The 13,512-nt window shown below is 49.5% G+C and overlaps 1 protein-coding gene across 1 annotated transcript; it reads left to right on the top strand.

Annotated features, from left to right (window-relative positions):
* The first annotated feature begins 673 nt into the window (after nt 1-673).
* On the top strand, nt 674-9,190 carry C1ql1 (complement C1q like 1). The gene is made up of 2 exons (XM_070027898.1): nt 674-1,399; nt 6,701-9,190. Exons 1-2 carry the CDS (start codon nt 803-805, stop codon nt 6,878-6,880), a joined length of 777 nt encoding a protein of 258 aa, XP_069883999.1. The 5' UTR covers nt 674-802; the 3' UTR covers nt 6,881-9,190.
* Nucleotides 9,191-13,512: the final 4,322 nt, after the last annotated feature.

Here is a 13,512-nt window from a genome sequence, read left to right as displayed (position 1 = left end):
CCTTCTTCTCTTCATTTCCTTCATCTCTTTCTAGTCCTGCCCTCAATCTCTTCGTTCCCAGCAGATATGGGGCATTACTCCTCGCAACCACTGTCCCCTGCGGGTTGTGGTCCTTTGCCCTTCCAGTTCTGTCTTCCTCGCAATGACCCTCGAGGCCTCGCCTCTCCCTACCCCAACCTTGCGCTTTCTAGCTCTGCTTGTGGCCCTCTCTTCCGTCGCTATGCCTACCTATACTCTAGGATCAGCTCCTGTTCATCGGACTTTAGCCCCCTTTTCATCTCCAAGTACCAGCGCATCTATTTCTCTGTCTCCCCTGGTCTTTAGTGGCCCCCACCCGCGTCTCAGAAGCCCCGCCTCCTTTCTACCCCTCCCGCCCTGGATGCGCCCGCGGCCCAATTAGGCGTCGGCCCCGCCCATAGCCACGCCCCTCTCGCTCTCGGAGCCGCGCGGAATCCTTGGGGCGGGGCCCAGCGAAGGGGGCGGTGGCCGGAGCGCGGGGAGGCGGGAGGAACAAGGCGCGAGGCGGGAGGCGCCGGCAGCCTCACACTGTCCGGCCGCGCAGCGGGAGGGAGGCGCGAGGCGGGAGTCGCCGGCTGGGCTCCGCAGCGCAGTCAGCGCAGCGCGGCGCCTGGGTCCCGGCCCCATGCCCGCAGCCCCGCCGGACCGCCCTTGAGCGCGGGCACTCCGCCCGCGCCCCCCGCCCGCCGGCACCATTGCCCCGACGGCGCGGCCGGGTGGCCCGGCTCTCCCCAGGCTCCGCGCGGGCCGGAAGACACTGCTAGCAGCTGCCGCGGGCGTGGTGATGCTGTTGGTGCTGGTGGTGCTCATCCCCGTGCTGGTGAGCTCGGGTGGTCCGGACGGCCACTATGAGATGCTGGGCACCTGCCGCATGGTGTGTGACCCCTACCCCGCGCGGGGCCCCGGCGCCGGCGCGCGGCCCGACGGCGGCGACGCCCTGAGCGAGCAGAGCGGCGCGCCCCCGCCTTCCACGCTGGTGCAGGGCCCCCAGGGGAAGCCGGGCCGTACAGGCAAGCCGGGTCCCCCCGGGCCTCCCGGGAACCCGGGTCCTCCGGGTCCCGTGGGACCGCCCGGGGAGAAGGGTGAGCCAGGAAAGCCAGGTCCTCCCGGGCTGCCGGGCACCGGGGGCAGCGGCGCCATCAGCACGGCCACCTACACCACGGTGCCACGCGTGGCCTTCTACGCTGGCCTCAAGAACCCTCACGAGGGGTACGAGGTGCTCAAGTTTGACGATGTGGTCACCAACCTAGGCAACAACTACGACGCGGCCAGCGGCAAGTTTACGTGCAACATTCCCGGCACCTACTTTTTCACCTACCACGTCCTCATGCGCGGCGGCGACGGCACCAGTATGTGGGCAGACCTCTGCAAGAACGGCCAGGTGGGCCAGGACGGGGAATGGGGCTGGCCTGGGGGCAGGGCACCCAGGGAGCCTGGGGCAAATGCGTACCCGGTGGGAGTCGACGGGCCCTCCAGGCAGGCGTAGATGGAAGCTCCAAAGTGGTCCCCTTAAGCATCAGCGATCATCGGGCACCCGTAACTCCTTGGTTTCAGGGTGCTAGCTCTAAGGCAGATACTGATGGGCACCGCGGGACGGAAATGGGGGAGATTATAACCTAACCAAGCCAGAGCACAGGGCTCTCGGGCGCGCGATCTGGCTCTGGGCAGGCAGATTTTGGCCATACCAACTGAGAGCTCAGATTCAAGCTGACGCCAACGGGCGATTTAGGGAAGAACAAAGCTCTAGGGTACCGGCTAGGGAGAAGCAGACTCTACGCCCGAGGGCGCTTAGACGCGTGGGGTGCGCACAGGCGGAGAAGGCGGATGGCAGGAAATGTTTTGGGCACAAAGGCAGAGAGGGAGTTGGGCGCGCAGAAACCTTAGCTGCAGTAAATCGCCTGCCCAGGAGAAGGGACTTTTGGGCTGATCTGACATTCTGCATAATCCGAGAATGTAACCCCGCTTCCCACTCCAGAGCTACCTAGCGCAAGAAGGCAGCCTCCGGGGAAAAGTTTTTCCTCCAGAGGCGGGGCGGAGAGATGGAAACTCTTCCAGGTCCAAGTCCTCCTTGAGCCTACTATGTGGTGATCCTGACTGTTCCCTAGACTGCGCCAGGATTCTGATCCTGGGACTGCCTATGCGCAGCGCTCTCCTCAGAACCACCCAGTCGGGGACCAACAAAGACCCAACCCTGTTCCAGAGTGACAAACCTACCTAGGTCTCTGGCTACTCTACCTTCCTTCCTAGTGCTCCCAGATCTTGGTGGCTTGGGAGCGCCAGGGGGCGTGGTCATCGTGAGCTTTCTCTTAGAAGAGGGATGCCAGGTCAGACAAAATCTGGGCTAGTGAGAGGTAGTGCCATTGAGACCAAAGACGTTGGAACCCCTCCCACCATCAGCACTAACCTGAGAGTCTGCTTACTTTGGGGTCTGTTAAGCTTGGAGAAGGGGATAGGAATACATAGAAAACCTGTGGGTGGAATCTGTCCCTTTTTCTCTTTCTTCTACCCTGTAGGTTTCTCTCGCACCCTCTCAATTCTGTCTCTCCTTTCTGCTCATGTCTATCTCCTTCCTGTGTCTGACAATCCTGTATGTCTCTCACTGGCTTTCTAGTGTCTCTCCTCTGGTCCAACCCCCCCCCCCCACCATTCTATTTGTTAATGATTGTGTCTCTTTTTCACTTGTATCCGGCTTCCTGGTATCTCTATTCTTTGTCCTTGCTTCCTGATCAAATGGGAGATACCAGTATCCAGCAAGTACTCATTCTGCAGACAGCCCCATGATTCCCCTTATTAATCACCAATAAGGGATGCAGCAATGTCACCTTCATTCATGGAATTTCTTTCTTGCCCCAAAGTTTGAGCTGGCTAAAACCTGAGGTTTTAGGGCCTGAGGGTTTGTCTGGATAGGGAAGCAATCAATAGGCCATCATTAGGCCCTAGACCTTGTACTACCTCGGGGAGAAAAACAGCCTGAGAGATGAAGCAAGAGGAGGCCTCATAGATGGCATGTTTGGGGTGATGCCACTTTAGTTACTAGGAGGTAAAATTGTTCCCAGAGCCCCTTCTTTGCCCTGTAGTAGAAACTGTGCAGGAGAAGCAGCATCTGATGAAGGGGACTCACAAGACGAAAGACCACAGGCTACTAGAAAAAGATGGATTTGGCTAGTATTTACAAAGCTTTGTTTTTTCCCTTGGTGGTCCTGGGTTTAAACTCAGGAATTCAGGCTTCCTAGGCAGGCACTACTGCTGCGCCAAGCCTCCAATGAGACATGTTACTCAGGACCACTCTCTCCAAACAAAAACCCAACAGCAACAATGGGACCTACAGTCTTATCTCTCACATCCCTTTGTGACTTCTAGGTGCCCATGGGCTCATTTGACCCTACCAGTCATTCCACATTAGTTTGGAGCCCTACTAAGAACCAGGTTTGAGGCTTAGTTCTATTTGCCCAGTAGGACTTCAAGGCCTATGTAGGTAGGAACAGCACTAGTATAATAACACACCCTAATGAGTAAAGGTAGGCTGAGAGCCCAAGTCGTTACTCTTATCCCCAAGATAGGTAGGCTGGAAGAGTGGTTCAACATGTATAGACCAACCTGACAGTGGGGAAAGGATGATGGTGAAGCTGGCCCATAGGTGAGGAACCACAGCTTGGGAGAAAAATAAACAGTCAAGTGTAGGGAGAATATAAATGGCTCAGAGGTGAAAGAGAACATTTCAGTAAGTGAAGAAAACAATGACAGGGCTGGGCAATGGATGGGAATGGAAAAGGGGAGTTTGCATCTCCCATGTCTTTCAGATCAGGGCCTACCATGGGCTTTGTGTGCCTGGCTTCCTCTCTGCACAGAGGATTCCAGAAGTTCTTTGGAAAGGCAGTCAAATCTGGTTTTTTCTTGGGGCAAGACCATTTGGAGAGGGAAGTTGCCATCTTCATGCCTAGTGCTGAGATTCCTTGTCTGAGGTTCACTGACCATTCTCCCTGGGATTAGCTTTGTGTCAATACCCCTCAATCTGCTGGCCCCAATCACTGGTCAATAGGACATGAGGAGCCTGAGGAAAGGGGTTTAGATTGGGCAAACTGAGCTGTCCAAAGCCACCTCCATATTTCAAGGAGTCAGAGTGTATACAAAATTGATAAACTGGGCTGGGGTAGATACCAGAGCTTGTGGCCAAAATGTTGCTTGGCAAAGGGGGAAGGGATCTGGGGAAGCCCTTGTCCAAATTGGCAAGAGCTTGGACAACAGGGGCCAATTAAGGTATAAATTGACCTAACTGGCAATCACCTGCTTACCTGGTATCAGGATTCTAGCCTCTACTGACTACTATCTTTCAGAGCACAGTGCTTGGCCAATTTATGAAAACACAAGTGTCCATCAGGGACCAGGCTGGCTGCCTGTGGGAGTTATACCTATGTATTCAAACCTACAGCCTCAATTTGGGACAAGGACACATTCTTCCCCCAACTCCTCTGGTCAGACCACTGCCTCAGTTTCCCCTCCTGGCAACTGGAGATATTTTGACAGTGCTGCCCTGGCCTCTCTTTCTCCCACCCCTCATCCCTTTACCCCCCACTCCCCGTGATGATCACAGACCCGCTTTCCTGCTTCCATGGCAACCTCAATTCTCCCACCTTCCCTTAGGCTCCCAGGAAGAACCAGACGCCTCATTCACTTCCAGTCTTGGGCAGAGAATTGGGACCCCTGGGTTCTGTTCCTGGATCCCCTACTGTCTGAGGATGGAAGGGCATAAATTCTCCCTGCCTCCATGGATAATTAGGATAATTACAGCAACAATCATGGTGATGAATAAATAATAAACAAGCATAACAGTTCTGATGCCTGTCACATCACCAGGAGATTCCTGATGACAGATGACTATATTCTAATGGATTTTGGCTATTAAGGAGCACACTGTTTTAATGAGTTAAGGCTAAATTAATCTGGGTAATAAAAATAATTGTTATTAGTAGTAATTTATTAGCAAAGATAATGAAATGCATGTATTATAATAAATACTACCAGGATTAGGGCCCAGGGAACAATACAGAAGTTGGCTGCTTGCTTTCAGCTCTTTACTAAGTAGCTCAAAGACACAGCAAGATTGAAATTTTACTTTTCTTTGCCATCCAAACGGTTTTGTAATGGTGAAAGTTGTGAGATAAGTTCTGGTCCATCTTTCTAGACAAAGAACCTGACCTTGACAAGGACTCTTCCCTCATTTTGTTCCCTCCCATCTTTAGCTGGACTAGGAATTTTCCAGCTAATAGAACCAAATACTCCATCCAAGATTTAAGGAGGTGTTGAGGGGAGACCAAGGGCTGGAAGGATTTGGGATTTTGGGGGGGGGAGGATTACAAATACGTTGAGTCCTGTTCCTTGTGGCATTACTGCTGAGTCAGTATCTTTGGCCCAGATGATCTACAGTTCTGCCTCCAGAGTTACAGAGAGAATAGGCTCTTCCCCTAATTTGGCTTGGTTCAGTGGACACCTCAATCCTAGGATAGGCAGCAGGATGAACTGCCTTGAGAGAAAGGGGCAGGTTAGAAATGTGTAAAGGGGAAGCCTGGCTAAGAACTTTATTCTGGGCAATCTCCCTCACCACAAGCCATGATCCAGGAGATGGCTCTACTCCTCTTCTCTATCCAGGATATATCCTGGGCAGGTCCCAGATTCTTTATTTTATTTTTTATTTTTTTTGTCAGTTGTGGGGCCTCAACTCTGGGCCTGGGCGCTGTTCCTCAGCTCTTCAGCTCAAGGCTAGCACTCTACCATTTGAGCCACATTGCCACTTCCGGCTTTTTCTGCTTATGTGGTGCTAAGGAATCGAACCCAGGGCCTCATGCTTGCAAGGCAAGCACTCTACCACTGAGCTACTTTCCCAGCCCCATAGGTCCCAGATACTAAGGCTGAGGCATCACATTGCCTTAGCAGTTTGAGAGGAATGTCCGTAGGTAATTCAGCCACCACCACATATCCTTAACATCTTGTGATAGCGCTGCTAAAAGTGACAATAGGCACCAGGCTATTGTCAACTACTCAGGAGGAGATCTGAGGATCATGGTTCAAAGCCAGCCCAGGCAGGAAAGTCCATGAGATGCTTATCTCCAATAAACCACCAGAAAACCAGAAGTGGAGTTGTGGCTTAAGAAGTAGAGCACTAGCCTTGAGCTAGTGCAAACAGTCCTGGTTCTGGGATGGTAGCTTACTAGAAACCTAGTATTGGACCAGCTGCTTGACCTGTGGAGCTAAGATGCGTCCTTTTGTTTATCCACAGATAAAAGCACAGGTGGATGTGGCTTAAATATAAGGCATCATTATTATTAAAGCAGAGAGGAAGGCAAGCTGAGGAGAGAGGGAAGGCCATCCAGGCTGGGCCATCAGAGGAGGTATTGAGGTTCTCAGAAGGCCAGATGGGAAGACCCACTGTAGTTGAGGAAGATCTATCTAGATTCCAAATTCAGACCCAGATGAACCTTGCCCTAGAATCTAAGGCTTCTCTATTTGTTTCCCAAACATGTTGTGTATATTAGGAGGGGTTGGGGTAAGAATGTCATGGAAAAGCAGGCTGAGCTTCCAGAAGGGACTGAAGCTTCCTGCCATGTGGTCACCTTACCTCCCTCCCCTCTCATCTCCTATCCTTCACTGCCCCACTACCCATTCCTGCCCCAACCCCACCCGGCAGGTGCGGGCCAGCGCCATTGCCCAGGACGCAGACCAGAACTACGACTACGCCAGCAACAGCGTGATCCTGCACCTGGATGCAGGTGATGAGGTTTTCATCAAGCTCGATGGAGGCAAAGCACATGGCGGCAACAGCAACAAATACAGCACTTTCTCCGGCTTCATCATCTACTCTGATTGAGCCCTGCCCATCGCTCTCCATTCTCTGTTCTTCATCCCCCAGGATCCCTTCCCAGGAGAGGCAGACACTAACCCATCCCTTACCCACTCCTGGCTGCCTGACCCTGGCCACCAGCCCTACCTGGCTGAGAAGCCCCCAGCTACCCTACTACCACCTAGGCTATAGCTAGGCGTTTCCACTACAAAGCGGCTGGCAGTAGGTGTCCTGATCCCTTGGAGGCAGGATGACTGCAGGGCTGCAGCCTGCCCTATATGTTTATACAATAGGACCATTTATTGCCCACCCTAGCCTGCTAACCAGCACTAGCATAGGGGTGGCAGGGTGTGTATGTGTGGATGTTGTTTCCTGCACTGAGATAAGCTGCCCTTCCTGGGGGTAGATGGGAGGTAGTAGCTTCCCAGCACTGGAAAAACTCTGGCCAACTGGGCTCCATCTGATCAAAGTTATAATTAAAAAAAAAAAAAGATTTCCATCCTGCAGAGGTTTCAGTATGTACCCTGAGGAGGAATACAAGAGGGCACCATGATCCATGCCCTCTAGATTGGTAAAGAAGTCTGTTGTAAGCTTCTGGAGACAACCATATGCCAGAGTCAGAGCTACTCTAGGAGGAGAGAGGATAAAAGATCTGCTACCCACTACAGCCCACGTGGGCTAGAATTGAAGCAGCTCAGATACATCATCTTCCATGATGGAAAAATTCCATTTTTGCATTGCTGAAAGTGGCACCAGCATTCTCAAAGCACAGGCAGTCCTTAAACTAGGAGACCTAGGGCCTCTTCCCTGTGATACTGTGTGTGGTCCTGGACAAGTCACTCCTCTCAGACTAGTGTTGAGTTAATGATGGCCATGTTAGAAGGAGCAAGCTTTACACTAAAGACTAGTGACCATGATCCAAGCAACTCACCTGGGGCCTCAGTTTTCTCATCAATAAAACATAGATAAGGAGAACTACCTTGCTTGAGGATTCAAGAGGTATTCTGTATGTGCTCAATAAACATAACTCTTATTATTTATACATCACTCTAATGTTTGAAAAATGCTTTCAAGTATGCCATCTTAGGTTTCCCCAAAACATCCTGGAGGTTGGATGGGTATATTTGCTGTCTAGGAAGGTTAATGTGACATAGTTGCTAAGTCTTATGGCTGCATTTGAATCCAAAACACATTGTCTTGCCAAGGCCAAGTCTTTCTTCTAACTTGGGGGGGAGGGGCATGACATGCATACAGGACTTTCTTAAATAATTACAGCTAATTCTTAACTGACACTCACTGTGCTAAACACCGTGTAAACACTTTATGAATATTTTCTCATGGATTTGTGAGGAGTAAGGAGTGGATCCATGGGAGATGAGCTCATGCCTTTTAACATAGAAGCTGTTATTTTTTCCATTCTATTTATTTTCATATTTGAGATGAGGCCTTGCTATCTTGCCCAGGCTGGTCACAAAGCCTCCTGCTTTGGCCTCCCAAATAGTTGGAACTACAGGTGAACTTCACCATTCCTAAACTATTTATGCATTTTATTTCATTTTAGGGGGGACGGGGGAATCAAACCCAAGGTCTTATTGTGCTAGGCAAATGCTTTACCACAGAGCTACATCTTCACCTTGCTTTATCCATTTTAGATGAGGAAACTGAGGCTCAGAAAGGTTACATAACTTGCCAAGATCACATAGATAGGAACAAACAAATGCCAATATTTGAACCAAAGACCCAGTATATCATATTTCATAAAGAGCTAGGATTTCCAAAGCAGAATTGAGGCTGGCATTGGGGCAGTCCAGCCCTGCAGAGGCTTGATGTATTTATAAGCATCTGCCCTGGGCAGCAGCCCTGGAATGAGACTTTTGGAGACTCCAAGGATTTACATTGAGGGAAGGTCCCATCTGGCTCCCTAGTCTGGCTCAGCTGGAGAGGCAGGGAGGAGGGGCGGCCTCTCTCCTGGCCAGATCCCATGTATGGACCCTTGTCATGGCTGACAGACCTGAATGACTTCCTTTATTCTTCCTTCTCTCCCCTAGTTTCCCCCAACTACCAGCTGTGGCCATTTAATAAAATTAGCTTAATGCTTGTTCCTTCCCTGTGGGGTCTGGAGATTGAAATCTGCGGGTCCCCACAAACCCAATAAAACCCCTGGCAGGTCTGGCTGGAACTAAAGTCTCCAAGGGAAGAATGATTAGATTAGAAGGTACTCCTCCTGCCCACCCCCCCAGTGCTGCCCACTGCTCCCTGTGATTCTTTAATAGCCACATTGGCCTGGAATTACCCAGCTGCCACACCTGGGGGGCTTCTACTCTCATCCCAGAGGCCACAGGGACTGGCCCAAGACCTCTGTTATAATAAAAAGCATGTTAATCGTTTCTACAGTGAGTACCTCGCTATCTGGCTTACTTGCTTTTCTTTTTGGTGACTTGACAATCGTGTCATTTTGAGAGATGGGATTGAAATCTCCATTTTTTGCAGATGAGCAAATGAGAGTTTGAAGAAAATTCATAACTTGTTCCATGGTCATGGAGTAAGTTTATATGACAGTTGGGACTGGATTGAAGGTACTTTCACTTTCTTTAAAAAAAAAAAATCTTTTGGGGGCAGGGAGGGGTGGAGGTGGGTCAGTCACAGGGCTTGAACTCAGAGCCTGGGTGCTGTCCCTAAGTTTCTTTTGCTCCAGGCTACTGTTATACTACTTTGAGCCACACTTCTACTTCCAGTTTGGGGCTGGTTAATTGGAGATAAGAGTCTCATAGATTTTCTTGCCTTGGTTGGCTTTGAAGTATGATTCTCAGATCTCAGCCTCCTGAATAGCTAGGATTATAGGCATGAGCTACCAGCACCCGATTAAAAATTATCTTTAAGTAGTTGTATTAAGGAACTGCCCTTCAACAAAGTAGTTTGTGACAGTTTATAAATACAATGCATCTTGATCAATATCATATCCCCTCCTTCCCCTCCACCCCCCTGTGAAACTAACTAGGGTTTGAACTCAGGGCCTAGAGCTTGCTAGGCACTTGAGCTATGACTCCAGCTCAATCAAGGACTTCCTCTGTCTTTTTTTTTTTTTTGGTGCCAGTTCCAGAGCTTGAACTTAAGGCCTAGGCACTGTCCCTGAGCTTCTTCGGCTCAAGGTTAGCACTCTACCACTTGAGCCACAACATTACTTCTGGCCTTTTCTGGGTAGTTTATTAGAGATAAGAGTCTCTTGGACTTTCCTGTGGTGGCTGGCTTGGAACCATGATCCTCAGATCTCAGGCTCCTCAGTAGATAGGATTACAAGCGTGATCCACCAGAATCCAGCTTTTTTCTGCCTTTTCAAGTCTACGAGTATTCTATACAGCCAGATGTTAGCTGCTTGTCACTTAGGTAACATCCTAGCTACAGTGGAATCTACAGTGCTTCTCCCATGAAACAGCTGTTCCCTAAGAGCAAAATCTGTTTTTTTACCCTCAGACTTGGGGACACCCTGAGGGTAAAGGCTGTGTTTCCATCATCAGATTAGGAAGGCAAGTTGTGTGTCTCCATCAGACTAGGGGACCTTAAAGACAAAGACCATTTTCTCATTAGATTGTCAGCCCCTTGAGGGTTGAGATGTACATCTCCACTGCAACCCAGGTTATGCAAGTTCCTTGGAACAGAGACTGCCTCCCAGTAAGTGACTCTGATGGAGACACTAGCCTAATTTTCTTTCTAGTTCTTTCCAGGATGAAGGGACCATGTGTACCCTTGGGCTGGGCTTTCCCTGAAGGGAAGACCGTCTCCTCAAACTTAGGGCTTTCCAAGAGCAGAGGATGTGTTTCCATCTCCCTGCCTCTAACTTCCTCAATCAGTAGTTTTTCAGGGGACAGAATTGGGTGGATGGTGGAAAGGAAGGTGGACAAGCAGCATGGTGAGTCCATACTGGAAGAAGGAAGCAAGAAGCCTCCCTAAGCTGCTTCCCTTTGTGATTAATTAGTGAGTAATGTCCTGCCAGGAGGGGAGTGTGACACAGGTGCCCCTGGAGCTCACCCACACAGAATAGTAGGCCATTTTGTGTCCAGGTGGCTGCCAGCCCAAGGGCCCAACGTCACCCCAGTTTCTGGGATTATAGGAACCAGAAGGGCAGTGGGGCTCACCACTGGGGGTTGCCCTAATTGGATGACTTTGTAGGAAAGCCAGGCAGGTGTGCTCTGCTCTCTACCTCAGCTCTCTTCCTACAAACACATCTGCCATGGCAAGGTCCAGGGGTTAATTGGCTCCTGCCTCACTCCTGGTAACCGATATTTCATTTACTGCTCAGAGGGGGAGAAGTCCAGACAATCAATCCTGGACAAGTATCCAGGAGGCAGCAAAACTGTTCTCGGAGGAGTTCTGAGCCCCAGAGGAGGAGATAAGAGGCAAAGACCTAGAGATAGTGGTCATGTTCAAGGCAGCTCTGGCCTCACCAGAGTTCTGCTGACCCTCACAACAGTCCCAACAACCCTAAGAATTAAGAGAAAATTTCAGGGGTACAGAGTCTTCTACCTCAACTAACTATGATGTTTCCCTCTGCCCTGGTTCCTTTGCACTTATTTATGTGCCCCCTCCCTCAGATAAAACTGTGGTGGGCTAGATGCTGTTAATAAGGTTATTTTCACACGTGAAGAAGGTATATTTGAGAAGCGGAATTGGAGGTGTGAGCTCCTCACTCCCAGGTAACAAACTTAAAATCCTACAAATGAGGTGATAATAAAGTGGAAGTGAAAAGTCTACATATGTTTGGAACAGGAAGGGAGTAGAAGGTTATTGAGAAGTGGCAGCCGGAGGCTAATGGGGCCAGAGGATTGTTCATTAATACCCATTCTTTTATTATTTTCAAATAGTTGTACAGAAGGATTTCAATTTAACATGTCCATTTAAATATATAATTCATTTTGATCATTGTCACTTCTTCCATCATTTGCCCCACCTATCCCATCTTCATTCATCTCATTTCTTAGTTCCATCTTCACATATGCACATTGAATATTATGACTGTATTTGCCCACCCTTCCTCTCTCAATTCATCTGCCCCCCCTACCCTTACTTATTCCTCATTCCCCTCAGACAAGACATGTTTCAACTTCCTGATACTCATTTAGTTAAGCTGTTCATTGTTCAAAGGGGTTGCGCTATGGAAACACATTCCTGCATGTTCCATACTTGAGTTTGTTTGAGCATGTGACATGGGGGTTTCAAAAGCCCATTCCCCTTGTACAGCCATCATTCTCTGATGACTACTCAGTGCCTTTTCAGCTTCAGAGCTCCAGCTCAACTTATCCTTTTGCTCCATTTGGCTTCCTTCTCTTCTCTTCCACAATATTGAATACACCAGCACTACTCCCACCAAGCAAACAAATAAACAACCTTCCTATACACAGCTCCTCTTCCTAGAAACTACTTGGAAAAACATCCCATCTGTGACGCCTACCCTAGTCTCCTTTGTTCACTGGTTCTTTTAGCCAATATTTATTGAGTACCTATTATGTCAGGCCCCTCAAGGGCAGGAGATAGTGTGAAACTGTCTATCCAATGGGTGACCCATTTCCTACCTCATAGATTAGCCAGAAGTCACAAGAGGAAGACTTCATCAATTTTCCACCATAAAAATCTACAAGTTTCCCTGCACCTATGCCCTTTTTGTTTCTTTTCTTGCCTGCATGGAAGATGTTCTTCATCCCCTATCTTCCTCAGGGTGACCAAACTCAGGACTGTCCCAGTTTTAAAACTGAAAGTCCTGTATTCTATGGAATTCCTCAGTACCAGCCTGGCAAACTGAGGCAGTTGGTCACCCTACTCCCACCTTCTGGATGATATTAATAATTACGTGAGTGTGCATTGGTACTGGGGCTTGAACTCAGGGCCTTGTGCTCTTGCTTGTGTTTTCCCCTCAAGGCTGGGACTTTACCACTTGAGCCATACCTCCCTCCATTTCTAGTTTTTTGCTTGTAAACTGTAAGTAAGTCTTATCACATTCCTGCTCAGGATGACTTCAAACCTTGATCCTCAGATCTCAGTCTCTGGAGAAGCTAAGATTACAGGTATGAACAATCAGGCCAGCTAGGGCAGAATATTTACTCCATTTTGTAGATAAGGAAGCTGACCCTCAAGAGAGCCCAAGTATCAGCACTAGTTACCCATTGAGCCAGGACTGGAAACTCCCAATCCCCGTGCAAGGTTCTTTTAGCAGTTGCAGATCAGCATGAGACTGGCTCATCAGAATCTAAGCAGAGGGCAGCTATGGAGGATTGAGTCCTTGTCCACTGGTAGCACGACAAGCCAACCCTCATATGTACCACAATCAGTCAGGAAATAGTCCTGAAGTAGGAAGGGATGCCAGTCAGTAGTTGAGAATCCCCTCTTAGAAATATGCATGTGTCACTTAGGCCATAGAAAAGGTAGGTTTAAAAACCTGTCCAGGACTGTGAGTGGCTTAAATGGTAAAGGACTTGCTTGGGTAGTGCAAGCCTTTGAATTCAAGCCCCAGTACTGGATAAATAAGCCCACCTTCAGTCCGGTTGCAGGAGTTGGCAATGAACCAATACCAGCAATGACAGAAGTGGCACCCCCGCCCCCCCCCCCCCACAGTACGGTGAAGGCACCATACTCCCACCCCATATGCCAACCAGGCAGGTCCTGTTTTT

This window comes from Dipodomys merriami, unplaced genomic scaffold (genome assembly GCF_024711535.1).
Source record: "Dipodomys merriami isolate MVZ:Mamm:240054 unplaced genomic scaffold, mDipMer1.0.p SCAF_19, whole genome shotgun sequence".
Taxonomy (NCBI): domain Eukaryota; kingdom Metazoa; phylum Chordata; class Mammalia; order Rodentia; family Heteromyidae; genus Dipodomys; species Dipodomys merriami.
Note: the sequence above shows the minus strand (reverse complement) of the source record. Positions and strands in the feature narration are given on the sequence as shown.

Coding starts and splice junctions, on each gene's coding strand:
- C1ql1 (XM_070027898.1), top strand. CDS start 803: ATGCTGTTGGTGCTGGTGGTGCTCATCCCCGTGCTGGTGAGCTCGGGT. Junction 1,400..6,700: donor ACCTCTGCAAGAACGGCCAG/GTGGGCCAGGAC, acceptor CCCACCCGGCAG/GTGCGGGCCAGCGCCATTGC.